This window comes from Coloeus monedula, assembly GCF_965178545.1.
Source record: "Coloeus monedula genome assembly, chromosome: 16".
NCBI classification, from domain to species: Eukaryota; Metazoa; Chordata; class Aves; order Passeriformes; family Corvidae; genus Coloeus; species Coloeus monedula.
The window spans coordinates 9,247,353-9,266,879 of record NC_138796.1 but is presented as its reverse complement, the minus strand read 5'-3'; the positions used below and the strand labels follow the sequence as shown (position 1 = coordinate 9,266,879).

Genomic DNA, 19,527 nt, shown 5'->3' with positions numbered 1-19,527 from the left:
GATCGCGTTTTCAAGGTGCAAATGAATGGCAGTGCCAGGGGTCCTGACTGTCAGACCCTGTGCTGGGGCTGTCCGCAGGCCTCCACCCTGCAGCCACCCCTTCCGTCCCCACTGGCAACACCTGGCTCCAAACCATGGAGCAGGGCATGGCACAGCCTGGCCAGGAGGTGCTGTGTGGACGTGTGGTACCAGACTGTGCCTTGGCAGCCTGGCGGGGTAGTGGGAGCCTGGCTCACTCCTGGGGAGCCTGGGAATGTTCTTTCAGCTTCCAGGAGGGTGGGGACCAGGGGACCCAGTTCTGATCTCACTGAGCATCTCAGCAAAGAAGGAACAACTCTCTTCCAACAGGTGAGGTGCACCCATCAGTCGGAGGAGAATTCAGGCCAGGTGTCTGTGGCACTTGGTAAATTCTAGTTTTAGTGCAACAAGTAATTGAAACGTCTGGTGCAAATGAAGTTCCTGTACATAGTTCCTTTGCAGCATTAACTGGCTTTATTCCTTCCACCCACAAAGTCCAGTGTGCACGTGACTGCACGTGGCCTGAATTTACCAGACCTGATGCTGCTGTTTGGGCAAAACTAAAGTGCAGGGCAGGAGAAATCAAATCTATGGGTTTGTCCCAGTGCTGGGTTTTGGGAACCACCCTCTCACCCAGCTTGTCATGGCAGGAGGTCTGGTCCTGCCTGCCTGGCTTCAAGGGGGACACCAGCAGCAAAACGTTGACACAAAGCGCCCCATCACCCTGAGGAGCCCTGCTCCCTCTGCCTCCCCCTCCTCCCACCTGCCCCTGACCCCCAGCGTCGTGGCAGGGAGAACCAAGTGCAGCCTGAGGTGACAGGCCACTACAGTTCCAGAACTGGACATGTGGGGTGACTTCTGCTGAAGCCCTGACAAGACAAGAGCCTGTTACACACAGGGCTGAGCCTCTGGCCCCAAAAGAGTTTTGGGTCTCAAATGATGATTCACATCCCAAAAACAAAAAAGATTTTTTCCTGATTTTGTGGTTCTACTTATCACTTTCTTCCTGCTCCCACTGGAAATCCTGGCCTGTCATTTGGTAAAACATGACATTGAAGGGTTTGTAGAACTTCCGCAGTCTGTGGATGACGTCTGGGTCTATTTTGGGGTGAGTTCGACCTTTGGACTTGCCCAAACACCGGGGAGCACTGCTGTCCTCTGGCTTCTTTAGACAGGGAAACCCCTTTGTTTTATTAAAATAAAAATGCTTCTCTGTCACAATCCTCTTGAGGCCTAAGAAGTCCTGGACCTTGGCCATTTCCCCAGCTGGGTCAGTGATGAGCCTCTCACCACTGACAAACAGGATCTGGGACAGGGGGAAGTACTGGAGCCAGTTTTCCAAGTGCAGGGCATAAATCCCAATGCGGATTGCACTCCAGGAGGCATCAATCAGCCCCAGAGTCCGGTTCTTGAAGGCCAGCACCTCAAAGGTGGGGATCTCTGGCTTCTTGGACAGAGTCTGTGTGTAGTCCGAGATGGCGCGGGTGACGGGGTTGCGCACCACCACGATCAGCTTCGTGTCCTTGGCCATGGAGTGAATGCGCCTGGGGGCCTCATTGGTCACAAAGTAGCTGGGGGTCTTCTCCATGGTGATCTGGCCATCCAGCGTCTTGGGCATCACATTCCTGCGCAGAAGCAGAGGAGGTGGTTAGCGAGGGGCCAGGCAGGGGTGGGCACCTTGTGCAGGTGTTGGTGGGACATGCAGGAGGAGGGACGCTGTCACTCCTATGTGACCCCCAGACCCAAGTCTTTCTGGCTTTGTTTCTTCTCAGCCCCTGGCCATGGTGGGCACCTAAAATGTAAAGTCAGCCTTGGTGACACATTATGCAGACAGTTTGCCATAGGCATATGTAGACCAAAGCTAATTGACACTAAACCTGCACAATACCTGCCTGTTCAGAAGCCATCTGCTCCCATTTGCTCAATTAAGCCTATTCACTCCAGAGCCGTGTACAGAGCAGTGCAGTTCGGATTACACAGGACCTTTTTGTTATGATGACATGCTTTTAAATGTCTCAGCTAATAAAACTTAATACAGAATAAGATCCCTTGCTTCTAGTACAATAATTAAATTTATTTACTATCTTGTGTGTGAGAAAGAATGACTTTTCTTTTATCTCTAATTCACATGCTCTGTCAATAATTAATTGCTGCTGGGTTTTGAGCTTCCTGTGCAAGCACTTTATTAGCCAAAAGGAATTTGCCTGCTGGATAAATTAGCATGTAGCAAGATTTTCCTGGATAGCACATTACCATACTATAAAATGGAACTGCAGTGAGATAGCAGTTATGTCTAAGAAAATGAAGAGGTAAATTCTTGTCCCAGTGCCACCAGTTAAGGATTATCATAGCCAGCCAGAGGGTTTTAAGTGACCACAGAGTCACAGAATAAGCTGAGTTGGAAGGGACCTACAAGACGTCCCCTGCAAAAGCATCACAGCCTCACTCACACCTGTTGTGCTGCCAGGTGGCACTGGGGCTGGAGGCTGTGCCACAGCCAGGGACCTGCCTGCTGCCCACACCCACCCGCACCACGGCCCTGCCTGTGGGCAGCCCCAGCCCTGCCACAGTGCCAAGGAGGAGGAAATGGGGTCGCTGCTCCGGGGAAGCACTCACGGCACTGGGCAGGTCTCCTGTGTCAGACATGGAGCACGGTGATGCCCATAGTCTTGCAGGATTATCCCTTTGTATTGCAACTATTTTTAGTACAAACATATGGCGAGGAAATAACGTGAATAGGCTGGAAATGGCTCTGTGAAAGCACCTTGGGCAGCGACAGCCACAGTAACACTGACGTCAAACTGCTGGGCCCCAGGAAGGCCCATTTCAGGAATCACACAGCTGAAGCCTGGAGCAGAAGCAGCTGATAGGCATAGCCCACTAGATGTGCCTGTCAATGTCACCTCCTATTTGTGACTGCTAAAGGCATCAACTGGCTTTAATGCCCCTGTAATTTGTGTATTCACTGCTGGTGCCACCAAGCCCACCAGGCTTGTTCTGCTGAAGTTCTCTTTCTGGGGTGGTGAGGGGCCTCCTGCCAAGGCAAGAGTGAGGGTGAGTTGGTGCTGCCACAGGGCTGCCAGTGTCCTCAGCATTTTAGGTGAAGAGGCTGGTGGTTCCTGTGGCTGCCCCTCTCCTGCTGCAGAACCTTTCCTGTTGAACAGTCTGTCTGAGTACCAGCAATGCAGCCTGCAGGGCTGCAGGACTCCAGCTCCCTGTCCATGCTGGTGGCCAGGCTCTATAGGGAAGCCCATCCCTCTGACATCAGGTCCCACTGGAGCTGCCTTCCCAAAGGCAAGGCACCTGCAATCCCATCTTCTGCCCAGAGCACTATGGCGCTTTATCCATGCCCTGCATCAGCCACTTGAGTAGCAGTGACATGAAGGGAGCAAGGATTAGTCAGAACGATGCATGTCGAGCTACTTTTTCCTTTAAGAAAACCCTGAACAAATCAAGAGGGATAGGAACACTTGGGGGCTTCAGATGCTGCAGAATTACAGACCAGCTTCCCTGGGGAATCCAGCACCCAGATTTAACAGCCCTGTGGGAAGGAAGCAGCTTTTATGGCGATGTACATCACAGCAAGCCCCACAGTATGATCAGAGATGAACCCCTGGGTGCCCACTGCTGTATTATGGGGGGGTGGGCTGCCACCAGCAGCGCTGCTCCGTGCCCACTCTCACAGCCCACGGCCATCAGCTGGTAGTGGAGGATGGGGAGCAACCCACCTGCAGCAAGGACAAGAGCCATGATGGGGTCTGTTCCCCACAGCAGCACCAGATGCCCCAGGGCATTTGGTTTGTATAAAACAAACACACTGGGGGTTTATAAAAGAAGCATGAACATGTTAATTACAACTGCCCCTTCAGATGATGCTACCACAATAAACAGGAGCCAAGAAATTGCAGAGCTAATAATCTGGATGTGTTGCCACATTTAAGGACTGTGTTTTTAACTCTGTGCACATTAAAGACAAATAGATGGATGGGCTGGCCCTGAGGAGAGAAAATGGGGAAGCAGTGATCAAGGAAAAGAGGAGGAGAAGCAGATTCAGCTTTTTCTGTACAGTTTTAGGGATAAAGCTGGAAGCCACAGTGTGTCCTCAAGACACCCTGGCCCCGCAGAGCCCCGAACAACTGTGGCTCTGGGACATACATACAGAAAGGCTTTACCCCAAACTCTGCTGTGTTGCAGAGTCTCTCCCCATGTGCTGCCCTACCAGGGCAGGAGCCAAGCTACGTTGTGCAGGTGAAGGAGGCTTGAGCCTGCAGCCCTAGGGCCAGGTGCCCTGCATGCAGCCGGTGGCACGCGATAACTGCTGCCAAACAGAGAGTGGCACACGGCGCTGCTGGCTCCTGCTGCTGGGAATAACAAGGGTGTTAAAGCTGGAGCAACCGAGCCTCTGGCACGGCAGGAATGTTCCTCAGAGCAGTTAACCTTCACAGAGCTGCTGCCATGTGCTCTACCCTAATTGTGCGTGTGCCGACGGAATTCTAACCAGCTCTGTGTGTGCAGGCAGAGCGACGCTCCGCATCGCTCTCCTGCAGTGGCTGATGCAGAGCAGTTTGCAGCATGGGGCTTTGCTCCTGGAGGGAGCACACAGGCTTTGGAACACATTTTGGCTTTCCTTGCAGTGTTTGTGTCCCTTTTGAGGGCAGGCTGGTTGCTGAAGAGGCATGGCCACACAGTGACTGCACCTGATGTGGCTCCACAGGGCAGTGCAGGAGGTGAAGTGTTGGAACGGGATGTGTCGACTCCTGTCTCTGCCACTGGTGTCTCCCCACCTGCACCTCTTCTCTCTCCATCACTGCTCACCCAAAAAAGAGGAGCAATGACAACAAGCCACTGGCAGGAGCTCCACTGACACAGGCATGAACAAACCTTCTGCTCCCTTACGGGATGAGCATCATCCCCTTGTGCTTGTGGGTGCAGCATCACTACCCTGTGCAATGCCAAAACTAAACTGTCATGCTGGGCTTGGACCCAGGAATTACCTCGTCCTCCAAGCAGATGATCCAATATATATTACTGAGTACTTGCTTTGGCTTTTGATATTTCTCTCCTTTCCTGTTCATTCTGCAGTGCTGTGCCCAGAGGCTGGGGAGAGCCAGACTGCTCCGTGCACCCCCAGCACCCCCGAGCTGCACAGGGGCTTGTTGCTGTCACTCCTTCAGGTTTCTGTTCTGTGCATGGAAGGCCCCCAGCCACTGTGGGCGGCAGGCAGGACAGCTGGCTCCTGCCTGCCCTGGCTTGGAGCAGAGGCCAGCTCTAAGCCCTCATTGGGAAAATGTGCTGTAGTAATTGTTCTTAACTGCTGGCTTCAAACAAGCTCTTTATTTTCAAAGGATACATTTTATAAATTTGCGAATTTGCATGCTGCCAAAATCCCCTTGTGGTTTATTTAAATCCAGATTATCTTGTTTATTCCTTCAGTCACAGCTGTCATTTATCTCTGTGTAGGCAGCTTTTTCACGATGTTGCAGGTTTCCTGCAATCCTACTCAAAAGGAGTCTTTGTTAACTGTATTTTCATGTTCTCAACAAGAGAAAAAAGTTCATAGCAACTCCCAGGGCTTGGGGAATCGCAGAGGAAGACACGGATTTGCACGGCTGCCATGGAAAGAGGAAATGGCCAGGTGCTGCAAGTGTCACCTGCCCACAGAGCTCCTCTCTCCTGCTCCTCGGGGCGGAGCAAACAGCTGCTTTTGTCTTCTGGAAAGACAAACATGAATCCTTTTTCTTTTTATTATTAACACATTCTGGTATAATTGCTTGAGCTGTCAGCTGTGACCTGCCAGTAATTCAGCAGGCGTGGGACTTTCAAGGGGAGAGCGGCATTGCAACTGAGCCCGCAGTATGAATTAAAAGCAGAACCCATTTGCTATAAGCCCCCGAGTCAAATCTCTTGTTGAATTTGTTCAAACATAAATTTACAGCTGAATTTACATAGGTTTAATGTTTTATAATCTTTTCAGTCTGTGAATCTATATTCAAGAGTGAGTGCATTAGCTCAGAAATATTGTGCTTAACGCTGAAAATAATTTTAATCTCTCCAAAGTCCAATCCTTTGCACATCACTAAACCTCAGAAGCCAATCCCTTCTAATAAGAGACACAAAACTTGCATCTGTCGCTGCCTAATAGATTCACATTGCTCTAATTCAAGCGGCTCACATATGTCTGTTAAAAAACACTAAACGCAAATTATAAAGCCCTTTCAGAAAAGTGGGTGCCAGTTCAGACTGGAGGCCAAAGGAACAAAAACCATCTCCAGGAGACTCACTGGAAGAGTTTAATGGTTAAGAATCTGGTGGCTGGGAGAAGGGGGTGAACCACCCCTCTCTGTGACTTGTCTTCTGCTTTTGCAGGGCTTTTAACTCTGAATTAGTGGCTGTCTGTACCGCTGGTCTCCCTCTCCAAGATAAGGAGCTTTCCCTCTTCCCAGAGTTTCCAAAGCCATTCACTGTCCATACAGAACACTCTCGTGAGGGGCAGTCTGGGATTGCAAGGATACCTCCTTGCTCTGTGCCAGCCATGTCCCTGCTGAGTTTCTCCCCAGTGTCCCCCAGGCCGTGCAGGCTGTGGGAGCCCAGGACACTATAGCTGGAGTGGAGGCAGCCCCGGACCCCAGTGCAGCCGGGGAATAAGAAGCAGCTGGGGCTTGGGATTGTCTCAGTGCCCCTCAGCAGGGCCAGCCATTCTCCCAGTGCTGCCAGGGTTGCCTGGAGCCGTCCATCCAGCTGTCCGCAACATTGGCCGGATGGAGCGCGGTCCTGGGTTGCCATACCAACGCAGGTGCTAACGCGTGTTGACTAACTGAGAGCTGATCTGATCAAAGAATGGCAGCTTGGAGTTGCCATGGCAACCGAGATGCCAAATTGGAAATGGCGTCAATAGCAAAGGTATCCGAGAGGTGGCAAGTGCGTGCAGATGCAGTGCCTGGCAGGGGCTGCGGGCACCCCAGTGGGTACCTACCTACACAGGCTGCCCGTGGCTCCTGCTCCTGGGCTGGTGGGACTACTCAGGGCACCCCACGGGACTCGGCTGCATCTCAGGTGCCACCCCCAGGACCTCCATTTCAAGGGGCACAGCTCCCCTGCTCCTTCCTTCCCTGTCCCCATCTGCTGTCATGGCAGCCGTGCCGAGGGGTCGGTGCTGCTCACTGCAGCAATCCTCAAAGGACTTGGCTCTGCAGCCCAGGGGCTCAGGGCATATGCCTGGAGGGAGGATGCCACTCAGGAGCACCATTTGAGCCACGCTTCCAGACACTGAGGAAAATGCCTCTGGAGCACAATCTATTTCTAATGTGATTTTTCATATTATCGCCTAGTCTAGAGTCCAACAATCACAATGAAAGGGCTTCTGTGTCTCCACAAAATGCAAAATCTTTATCGGCTCATTGGCATGTGCTTAAGTTGGCCTGGATAAGAAGTTACTCCTGAGAACCTGCTATTGATTCTGTCAAGGATTCAAAGGTTTTATAGGCATCGCTCAAGATCTCTTTAGTACTTGTACCTTCTTAATGGCTCTCATCACCGATAGAACTGGAAACAACCCCCAGCACCCCGGGAAGCAGCTGTCTCTGTGCCAGGAGTCAGAGCCACGCTGCTGTCCAGGAGTGTGGCTGCCCTCCAGACGGCCAGGCAAGCCTCCTGGGCACCCTGAGGGGACAGCCCTTCCATGGCTCCCTCGGTGTCTTTTAGGAGGTGGGGCACATACCGGGGCTAGGGAAAGGTGGGGGGGGGGGGACTGCACCCAGGAAGACTCCTCTCCTCCTACCACTATGCAACAAAATCAGTGGGCAGGTGGCTGAGTAGCAGACAAAAATACAAATATGCTCTGATTTCACTGGGACCATCTGGCTCAGGCATGATAGGTGGGTAGGAATGCTATAATCATGGAGCAGAGTACTAAGCTGATCCATTAAAGTCTTTTAGCAGAAGCAACCATGGAACCTGTATTAATTCAGCAATGCTTTGTGAACAGACATCACAAGGTTAGATCCATTCAGCTGCAATTAAAACCAGCCCTCACTGATCAGGCTAGCTGGGAGAGCTGCTGCAGCATCGTGCTCCCCAAGGCTCTCATGAGTATAGACTGTTGATACTGGCACAATGTAATCTGAAATTACGATCCTAATGCTAAATCTTGCTTTCTTCTGTTCTTTCCTCAAGTGGATCTCCTCTGGGACATGGCTGCTGCCTTGTGCCAAAATCCCTTGCCTGTCTGAGCACACAGCTCTCACAGAAATTGGATAGGCTCAGGTTAGCGCTGTGGGGTTCCTGATGGGGAAGTGCATGATGCACTTCCTGATGGGGACTGCCCTTCCCCACCACCCTCCTCGCCAGCAGCTGCAGGATGTACAGGGGTATGCTGGCTCCTGCACTTGGGGAGCTCCTGGCAAGGCTACGAGCACTCGGCACATCTGTGTCAGCACACAGCACCTCAGGTGTCACAAACAGCCCCAGCACCATTTGGCTTTGGCTGTGCAAAGGAACCTCAGCTCTGTGGATGGAGATGTGTATTCAGTGTGACATTGTTTGACCAGGGATAAACATGGCGCGATCTCTCCAATTTTAGTGCAAGATTTATTGTTGGTCAGCAGTCAGCCATGAGACAGGTTGTGAAAAAGGCTGGAAATGCATATTTCTAACCCCTCTGCTGTCAAAATTATTTTGACTAAGTCTCACTACCATTCTCTACAGAAGCACGATGATCCTATTCACTGGGAATCTCTTGGTATCATCTACCAGATTTAATTACTATATTAGTCACAGTTATAGCAAAGCAGCCCCAGCTTGAGCCTCTCGCACAGCACTGGAATAAGGACTCCTGGGCAGGCAGGGGTGAGTCCTGCCTCCTCTTACTGAGGATGTTCAAGACAAGGTAGTCTGCTCCCAGTCCAGATTTCCCTTCAACACAGGAGTTGAAGTCCCCTCAGTGCCAGTTCACTCACTTTCCACTGTTTTTTGCCTACCTCATGCCAGTCTTCATGCCAGCTATAGGGCAGAGCTGCATGAAATGCTGATGCATATGCAACCTCTGCTTGCAGGACAGAAACCCTCTCTGAAACGTGCAATCCAGTGCCCCTTGCTGGCAGCAGTCATCGCACACCTCCCCTTCCCACCCCCTTGGGATTCCTGATCTGAGAGTTCAATCCTAACACGCAGCAGGACAAGCCCCCAGCACCAGCCGTGTTCCTCCTGCCCCAAGCAGAGCAACAGGAGCCCACACGGACACCCGTGCAGGAATGTTCCCACCCAGGAGTGCTCCCACCCAGTTCAGCCTTGACGGTTGCTAAGTGATGCCTGTGGAAGCTTCAAGTCTGTCAATAATAGATGCTGTTGGTATTGCAGGCTGCGGTTCCTGGAACAGCCAGTTGGATGTGGGAAAGCTACAGCTGCTGGGGAGAGCTCTGTGCACACCATGCAGCTGACACCTAACACTTATCAGACCCAACTGGGTGGTTCAAACCACTCCAGTTTCCCAAAGATGGGAGGGGCCCTTCCCAAAGAAGGCCAGGAAAATAAAATATTCAAATATAGTGGTTTGGAGCTGCATATCCTGAGGAGTCCTTTTTCATCTTCTGGAAAATTTAATTCTATCAGGAAAAACACCCTTGCAATAATGGCTGCCTAAGTGAAAGCACCACGGCTGTATCATACTAAAAGCTTTTCAGGGAAAAGAGTAAATAAATTCCATTCTTCAGATGTATCTGGATGTTATTCTAACATAGTGCCAGAGTAATAGGTAAGCCATCAACAGCTAAAAGGCTGGGAATTGTTATGGAGGAGCAATACTGCCAAATAGGCTGAAAACAGCAGTAATCGTTCACATCCTGCGCTGAGCTCCAGCACTGCTGGCAGCCGGGGATGGGAGAGGGACTCCTGCCCTCCTGCCAGAGGGACCAGCATAAAAAGGCTGAACACAAAACCACCATCAAGGCTGCCACAGGAGCCCCAGGCTGGTCAGTGGTAGCCAGGAGCATGACCCTTTATGTCTTCACACCTGCAGTTACCTGTTCCTTTTCTAGTTGTCAATGAGATGGATCCATGCAAGCCATCAGTGCTGCGGGCAGAGCAGCTGAAGGGGCAGGTGGGGAGGTGACAGGTTCTCAGCAGTTGCTGGAGGTAGCAAAGCCAGTTCCAAATCCCTCCACAGAGACACTGAGTGGTGAGATCTTCCCAGCTGCACTAGCCTCGCAGCTGTCCAAAGCACAGTATCCCACTGTTTAATCTACAGTGGACCAGTGTTTGCATCGAGCCTCTGGAGCCCAGCAGACGCCCTGGGCAGAGCCCCAGTGCTCCCCTTGCTATTGCAGGCAGCCATGAACACCATTGCGCCAGCCCCTTCTCTGCCTCCTCCCAATGCAAGTGGGAACCACCTCAGTCCCAGTATCAGACAAGTCCTGCGGTGGCCAATCTCCCAAAGCAACTGTCAAGGACTACACAGATCCAAGACTCCTCCATTCCCACCCCAGAGCTGCTCCTCTGCCCCTGGAAGGAGTGATGCCAGCCAGGCTGCTGCTGAGGGCACAGCTATTTATTATTTGCTTCTGTTGGTTATTTTGGGGTTTAAGTTCATTTATTATGTATGCAAGAATGGTAATACACTGGCATCTGAATGTCTTTTAGGCATACAATATCCTTATTATTCAAAGTGGTTTTTCCTCCATAATTGAATGGTTTACCTTATTATTACACTATGTTAATGACCCAGCATTTCCATTTTTCTATAGGATGCTTAATTGTAAGCAAAGTGCAATCAGAATCAGAGATGCCATCTGTAATTGACAGCATCATAATAACAGCGAGAATTGCAGGAACGAAGTACCAAAATAAATAACAGTGGGGAGAAAGCCCGCTCTGAAAACTCCAGGAAGCTGCTCTGGGCTGGGACAGAGCCCGCCCACACAGGATCCTCTCCCCAAACTCTTGACAGTTTGGGCATTAACAGAGATAGAGTGCTATTGATATCAGTTTGTACATTTAATCAGTTTTTTTGCAGTTTTCAGCGAGATGTGAACTATATCCCTGTCCAAGGCATTTGGTTCAAATCAGCTGAGACAGAGAATAATCAAGATTTATGATTCTCATTCTGACTCGGATCACACAGTCAGTGCAAACGGTACAGCAGAGCTTCCTCCCTGAGCCCCAGTGACATCCCTCTGCTTGCCCTCACACAGTGATTTAATGTCCATCCCAGGGACTGTCACGATGCTGCTGCAGCTCCAGATAATGGTGACTCCAGATAATGACCCTCCACTATCCCCAGGGGTGGCACTGGAGGGGCACTGCAACCCAGCTTGGGGCTGGTGGCAGAGATCAGTAAAACAGCACTTTGCAAAACAAAAGGGAATTCATCTTCCTGTGCCTCCCAGCACAGCTTAGAGCAGCCTGGAGCAGGAGCAGCCTGTGGCATGACCTCTCTTACCCAGAGCATCCCTGCTGGGGAAGCACACCGTGGGTTCTCACAGGTGAATCGCACCTACCCCAGCAAGAGTCTAGGGCCCAGGAGGAAAGTGAGCACTGGGACTGCACAGGGAAGGGCCAAGGATGGCTCAGGAGGCAGCTCCCAGCAGCAGCAAGGGCCATCAGCACATCCTGCAGGCAGTTCCATTTCCAGGGGCTCGTCACCAGCCCTGGGAGCCAGAGGTCTCCAAGAGCTCAGCTGGGAAGTGAATGTTTAGATAAAAATTAAATGATCCAAAACCAACTCTAATAAAACCAGCCAGGTGATGGGAACAGAGCAATGGTGAGGCTATTTTCAAGCCATTTTGAAGGCAGCCGTGCTGTGTGTTGTGGGCTGGCCAGGGTGTGCTGTTACTGGTTCCTGGGATGCTCTGGTGGGCTCCTGCCCAGACATCTGCTCCCATCAGTACAAGATGGATGTGAGCCCAGGCAGTCCAGCCACAACTACGGAGGAGGGTCCTGGCACATCCACATGCTACATCCACACTGCCTGGCAAATCTGGGAGTTCCCCTCTCTCTGGGCAGTACAGCCCCAGCAGCTAAGCCCATAAACTCCGTATCATGTGTGGTTCATGGAAAGAGAGTGCTGTGATCCTGGTGCCGAGAGCTCAGCAGTGGATCCATCCAGAAATGGGGTGATGGGAGCTCCATCTTGATAGAGGGCTGGGACAAGGAGCGTGGGCTCTTCTTGCTTCCTGCCCTGCTCGTAATGAAGGCAGACGCACGCCAGCCACGGAGGGCTGCGGCGCTGGTACTCGCAGTGCTGAAGCGATGCTGCCCGTACAGGGGCCCTGTCATGTTCTGTTTCATCAGGGTTTGCTGAGCCACCTCTCCCCACACACGGTGTGCAGCACCATGCAGGGTTAGCCAGGGCTCTCTGCTAATTCACACACGCAGTGTAACATCCAAGTGAGTGAAAAAACAGACCGATGCCACTCCAGTCAATAGAGTAAACAATTCCTGGTTTGGATAAACAGAATTACTAGTGCTGAAGAGCTCTGGGCAGCACTGCTCAGTCTGATTAGTGTAAATGCTAAACACAAACCAATTAACACTCTCTAAGTCTGCTTATCTCATGTCACTTAGTGCTAAAATAAAGGCTAACACTAAATACACACATTGATTTAGCCATTAAATCTAACATCACTCAAAACAGTTCATTATATCACCAAGAAACAAATAAAGTCACCTGAATTTTCAGAAGGTGCTGTATTATGAGCAGTGACTCAATTGCTCCATCCAGCACTAGGGTGTCACTGCTCATACTGAGAACAGACTGATAACAGCTTCACCCAAAAATCAAACCTGGGCCACAGGTACAGGTGACAGGTGACATCCCTGCAACACCTCAGGCAGTGCTGCTGTGGAAGCACTTGGGGCTGGCCTGGTGCTGTGCCACCAGCTTACAGTGCCTGTGTACAAACGTCACCATCACTAAGAACACAATTGCTTGGCTGGTGCCAGCCACAAGTCCCAGTCATCCATCAGCCCTGCTAAGGAAGAGGAAACGCTCACCACAGTCCCAGCAAACCCCAGCAGCTACCAGTGCACTTTTTGAGAGCACAACCAGCACTTCAGGGACCCACCTTAGTCCCTGAAGAACCAAAGCTATTTTGGGTTTGATTTGGGCTTTATATACCTCTTCTACTAGAAATCATTGAAAGCTGGTGTGTGGGAAGCTGATGATAGGATAGCCTGTCTGGGGGTATCCTGCCCTAACAAGCACCGGAAGCACACAGGGAAGGATGTGGGGATGTTAGTAGGCAATGTGAGATGTTTACATTCCTAATTACAAGGGCTAATTCTTTGCTTTGGCCAGGTATCCCTTCTGCAGACAAGGTTAATGGGATATGAGAGGCCACAGCTGCCACAGCACCAAGTGAGGAGGACAGGCAAGAGACAGCAGCATTAATCAGCAAGGAGCCATGCAAAAATGGTTATCTCAAGCTGTTTGGAGGCACAGAGTAAAAATAAATCTCCCTGAGTTTAATATTCTGCCAGTCAGCTCCTTTTTGTAGGTGGAATCTATTAAAAATTATCTTTCTGTTAAAATGCTGAAGTATTTCTGACATTTAACAGCTTGCTTCGAGCAAAAAGGTGCAATAAATACATAGGAGAGCTAATTGGCACCAGAACACCCAACATCCACCCAGCACGAGCAAGCACTTCTGTGTCAGTTCCTGATGCCTTCAGCAGACCCCAGCATCTCCCCTGAGTATGGTGCCCCTGCTCCCATGTGCCCTGCTCAGCTGGGGGAACTGGGAGGTTCCCACCATCATCCAGCAACTGCAGATGGAGTGGTCGGAGCCGACGGTCTGGGGCACACGTGCTGCAATCTGGTCCTACCCAAGTCTCCACTTTGAGGTACTTGGTTGCTGCAAGATGCAGAAGGAGCTGCTTGGCAATGTGGTCTCAATAAAAATTAATGCTTTAACAAGAAGCCAAACAGCTACAGCTAATGTTCTTCTGAATGAGATCTAAATTTTATTCATAAGCATCAGTGTCAGGACTAAAATAACAGTTTTATGGACACTATGAGCATAAACAGCTCTGCTGATTCAAAAACAGAAACTGCACTTCTGAATGAATCGTGTTCATTTGGAACAAAAGCACTGTTCCAAATACATGCCTCAAATAAAAGAGGAAGCCAGAGAGTGTTCTCCTGGTGAGCCTGCTTCCAAGGAATGCACTGCAGAGGGGAAGGGAGACGAGGGGGACAGTGATTGGGAATGTGCTAGGGAGAAGGAGCAGGGCTCATTCAGGGACTGCCTGGGACGTAGCTGGAGATTGGGTGGGACGGTGTTTCCACCTCATCTGCATGTGGAAAAGTTACAGGTGAGAAAGAAGAGTGCTACACTCCTGCAGAAATCCCTGCTGAGCTCCAGCATTCAGGACTAGATGGCTCTGGCAAATGGTTGAAATGGCCTTTGTTTATTTGAAGTCAATGCCTTGGAAAAGGGGGAGAACTGTATGGCTAACAAGTGATGGACAAGAGATTTTTAGAAAAATATCTCTTGGAGCGTAACGGCTGGGTCACCGTAACAGGAGCGTGGGCTCAGACACACAGAGTCAGGTAGCCCGCAGTGTGGCACGCATGTGTGGGCAGTGCCATGACCACACTGGCCAGAGAGAGAGTCCAGAGCATGGCTGAAATGGGGCTGGAAAACACACTGTATATTCAGTGAGGAGTTTGTTGTAGTGAAGTAGTTGTAGTCTATTGTTTGCTAGTGGAGCCTCTGGACAATTTGTTTACCTTACAAGGCCAATTAAGGGTCATGCAAGAGGGAAGCACCAGCTCCAGCATCCCCATTCCCACACCCCTTCTGCAAATGGGAACAGGACCAACAGGACTGAGCACATCCAGTCGGCACTGAAACACCCCAGTAATCATGATCCTTTTCCAGCCCTGAGAGCCCAGGCTCCTGGGATGAGGCAAGCCCAGTCCCCTGCACTGGGCAGCCCCCAGTCTCTCAACAGTCCTGTGAGCTCGGGGCATCTCTCTCTGGGAGAGCCCGGTTTTGCTGCTGCCGCACTTCCCAATAACTGGGGCAATATATCTGTGGCCACAAATGAAAGATCAATATTTATTTAACAGACACACTACCCTTTAGAGGCCCTTAATTGTAAATTAATCATCATTAACTGGCAGTAATTGAACACGCTGAAAGCTGTGATTGCAGCTATCCCCCATAGCAGGGCCCTGGCGCAGGTGCCAGCAGAGGGGAGTGGGATGGAGGTGAGAAGCGGGACAGGGACCCACAGTAGGCCGTGCAGGGATGCAGAGGGACTTCTGCAGCCAGAGGTTTGCTCAGCCCATAGCAACCTAGCACTGGCAGGACAGAGCTCTGTGGGCTGGGACCCTCACAGAATGAGGGATGAACCCCAGAGCAGGCAAGAGCCTCTCTCCCTGCAGCAGCCCCACAGCCCTCAGCAGGACACACACTGGTGCTTTGGCCCCAGTCTCAGCTCCAGGCAGAAAGGCAGTGTGCTCCAGGCCAGACAAACTCCCCTGGCCTGTGTGTCCAGCACAGGGGGCTGAGAAGGGAAATGAGAGGGGTGACAGGCTCATCAAAGAGAAGGGTGACATGGCTCTGCTCTGCCTGCCCAGGGAAGCACCTGTCCAGTGCCCATCACATCTGCACAGAATTCTGATGCTGTTCATCTGCTCACTGCATGCTGCCTGCTGGAGGCACAGCTGGTGGCAGACTCTAAGCCCAGGGGATGCCTTCCCTTTGGGAGGGAGAAGCTACAGTTTGTGTCTTTCCAGATTTTACAGGAACACAGACCAGCAGTGCAAGCACCAGCTCTTCCTCCCTGGCTCTCAGATCCGTGGGGTATGAGCCTGCCCACAGGCCGCTGCCAGAGGGATCCAGCGGGACACAAGGAAATGCACAGCCACCCACACAAGTGTTTTGGAGAGCACTGCTTTTCAGACACCCTTGCACATTGGAGGGCTTTGGAGATATTGGTGTGCTCTCTAGTCTGGGGCTTTGGGCAGTTCTACCCTGTGCTTCTGGTGTCACAGTAATTAAGAAACAAAATCTAACGTTGTCCTTGGTGGGAATACAGGTGAGTATTCACTGAGGCACAGGCCTCAGTGCCAGCAGGCTGTGTGGGGCGAGCTGGCAGAAGGAAATGCAAATTCTTTTTCTGTAAGGACGACAGTGGCACGAACGCTGACTTTATTAAAATGCAAAATTATTTCAGGGCCCTTTGTTTAGCTCAGAGCCTGGAGGTAATTTATGCACAAGGATGGAGCAGCGAGGGCTGTGCTCGCCTGCCTGGCGTTGCCAGCAGTTCTTGGCTGGTGCTCCTGGTGTGAAGGCTTTCCAACTCTGGAGGGAAGGTCTGGGAACCCACAGTCTCACTGCTTGTTCTTGCTGAAGAATTTTTCCTGTCCCCACAGCTCCTGTGTACAGCTGCTATGGATGGAGGCTTTAACACAGAGCCTAATTAAGTGCTCACTGATCAAGTCAGCTGGTCTTCTGTCCAGAGACATTCCCTCTCTGTCCGCCCTTCTCCTGCTGTTCTGACTGGTCTGGGGCCCGGGGTCTGCTGCACCAAGATGCCGTCCCTGAAAGCTGGTGAGGGCATCCCCCTGTGCTTCCCCACGGCTCCTCTGGAAACAAGGCAGGACCACTGACACACTGAAGCCTGGCCAAGGAACCTCCTGAGCCATGGGCAGTGAGGAGGGGCCCCACTCTCTGCCCCACCATGGCTGTGAGCCGCTCATGTGAACTGTGGCCACCAAACATGTCATCGCTGCTTCTCTGCCCCAGGTACCCTCAGGATGGGCAGTTCACTGACTTTGCAGTTCACGAATTCTCTTTAGATTTGGAGACTCACAAGGCAATCTGAGCTTCTGCAAATTCTGATCAAAACCTGGGGCTTAGCTGGCACTTCCACAGCTTTGGCCTCTGTATCAAAGGGATGCATGCAGGATTTGGCAGAAGAAATTCCAGAACCTGGCACAGACATGACAATTAGTTTCTTATGAATAAATACTGGAACTTGAAGGGATGAGTTTCAGAACTCCAGCATGGCTGGAGCTGTCCTGGTCCCATGGACAGCTGTGTGGGTCCTGCAAAGGTACAGGGAGAGCATGAAGCAGGGCTTTTCCACAACCAGCAAAAGATTGGCAGAAGAGAGTCTCAAGGTCCCTGAACAGCAGCAACAAGCATAATTGCTCATCACCACAGTCCTGGGAGAGGGTCCAGCCACCACCGGTGGCTTGGTTGGAGTTGGCTGAAGGCTCAGACCACTGCATTTCAGAGGAACAGATTCAGCCAGGTGCTGGAGTGAAGCAGCACAGCCATGGGGCATGGAGGGATGCCAGGATCTGTCCTGGCAGCAGCTGGGGGCTGCTGCAGCAGCACAGGGTGCAGGGACCAATGCCAGGCACTTCACCTCTGCCGAGCATCACTGCAAAGGCAGAGGCTGCTGGAGCTTGTTGACAGGGAGGTTTGTTGAAATGAAACCTTTGCAGCAGGTTATGTGCTCTTGTTTTGAGGAGTTTAAACCATGTCCACGATCAGGCTAGATTAAATCCTTGACTTCAGCTACTGCCCAGGAAGCCTCATCTAGGCCAATTCATGTTTTCATCTGCATACTAATGCTGGGCTTTAATCAGGAAGGAAACCTTTCAGCACACTGCTTCAAAGGTAAATGTCTGCAGTGGAAGGCAAACAGGGAGGAAGCCCCTGCCAGCTTCTCTCCCCCTCTCCTGTGCCGCATACACCAGATTTGCTATATCTCAACTGACAGGACACAGGGGCTCTGCCGCCTAACCCCGTGAGCTGCATGGCTGGCATTAGGCTGTGCACTGCTGGGGCTGTGCTTGGGGAATATTACTGTGTTTGACACAAAGTCTGGCTTCATTGAGCCAGGTTTATCACCTGGTAAAGCTGCTGTGCCCAGACATCACAGGCAGAGCAGAGGGCCTGCTATTAACAGGAGAAGGAGCTGGGGAATAAATCCGGGACTTCTGCTTTTGTGCAGGTGGAGTGCAGATTTAGGTTGCAGAAGAAGATCTGTGCTGTCTGTGTGACTCCTAAATTCCACCCTGCCCCTCACACATCGATCCCGGCAGCTGGTCACAGCCCGCAGGTTGACAGGAGGAGGGATGGAGTGCTGGGAACGCAGGGAGACGAGAGCCAGGAGCCAGCCACCCTTCTGGAGGGAGAAACTATTCTTAGGTGGGTATTTGGAGGCAGTTCAGAGGAACCTGCCTTGTCACACTTTTAAATTCCTCTCTCTGCAGTGGCACAGTGACAGAAGCCTTCCCGTATGGTATCGTGGGAGGGAAAGCTTCCGCCTGCCACTGCCTGTGGCGGATGCCAACCGGCGCGCTGGGCACCTGCCATCACGCGGGCTGGCACCCCCAAACTGCACTGGCTGCTCAGGGCAGTCACAACCCCCAACCAGGGCAGCACCAGAAGCAGGTTCCCCACACTGTGTGGGTTCCTGGCCACAGAGCACTGACTCATGGCACTCAAACACCCTGTCTCAACCCCCAAGTATCCCACTTCCCTAAACCTCTTCACTTCTCACTCCTCACATGGTGATCTCCTCGCTACACATGCCACCAATTCCAATGCAAAATAATCATGGTAATCCCCAACTCCTTTAGCGAACAGACAATGAAATCTCTGGCACTCAACAGCAGCAGGGCCCTGGCACCGGGACCACGAACATGACCTGCAGAGAGACTGGGCCGATGGCACTGGGAGAGCATGGCTGGGAAGGAGCTGGACAAGCCCCAGGCTACAGGGAAGGAAAAGGAGCACACCCTCCGCAGTAAAGGGTTCTGTACCGCGACTCCGTTCCAGCTGACAGTGGCACGATGTGCCACCAGCCTGCCGGCCTGTGCCCTGCCCTGTCCCTGGCAGCTGCTGTGGCACGCTGCATCCCAGCACCGCTCTCACACTGCCATGCAGGGCAGCATCACACCTGCCCCGGCCCGAGCTCCTGCCTGCACTGGTTCCCGGCTGCCAGGGAAACATCGACAGGTCTGGTTCCAAAAACAAGCACTGCAATTCCACAGGTTTTCCTAGAGGAAATGTTTCTCCTCTGTACTTGAAAGTTTCCTGAAAGTTCCCAGCAAATAGGTGTTGGAGGTAAGCAGAGCCGGGGTCAGCCCATCCTGCGCCAGAGGCAGCCGTGCAGCCCCACTGCGGCACACAGAGGTGTGAGGACATTAATCACCGTTGCTGAGCTCCTTTCCTGCCATTGTGTCACAGCCCTAATTGCGCTTGTTAAGTGGAATGTCTTCCTGGCACTTGCTCGGGGCCACAGCTCGTTCAGATAAGACAGACCTAGATCAATGCTGCTTGACAGGTGATGTACTCCGGTGCACTCCCAGCCTGCCTGTCCTCGGGCTCGCAGCAGCAAATGCTGCACGGCCTGTGCCCCTCAGAATGCTCCTACCCAACGAGGAGGGCATCTTCCCGGAGCCCAGCGGCCCCAATGTCCCCAGTGCACTGCGAGGAGGGATGTCTCTGCCATGGGTGCGTAACTGCACCACTCTCCCTGCGCAGCTTC

At 51.9% G+C, this 19,527-nt stretch overlaps 1 protein-coding gene across 1 annotated transcript in view; it reads right to left on the bottom strand.

Moving 5' to 3' along the window:
* Positions 1-1,006: 1,006 nt before the first annotated feature.
* Positions 1,007-19,527, bottom strand: part of HS3ST4 (heparan sulfate-glucosamine 3-sulfotransferase 4) — a gene marked incomplete at both ends in the record, with an annotated part of 51,798 nt that continues 33,277 nt past the window's right edge. The window contains one exon of the mRNA XM_082292038.1: positions 1,007-1,643. Coding sequence (XP_082148164.1) covers positions 1,007-1,643 — 637 coding nt within the window. The remainder of the gene's footprint in view (positions 1,644-19,527) is intronic.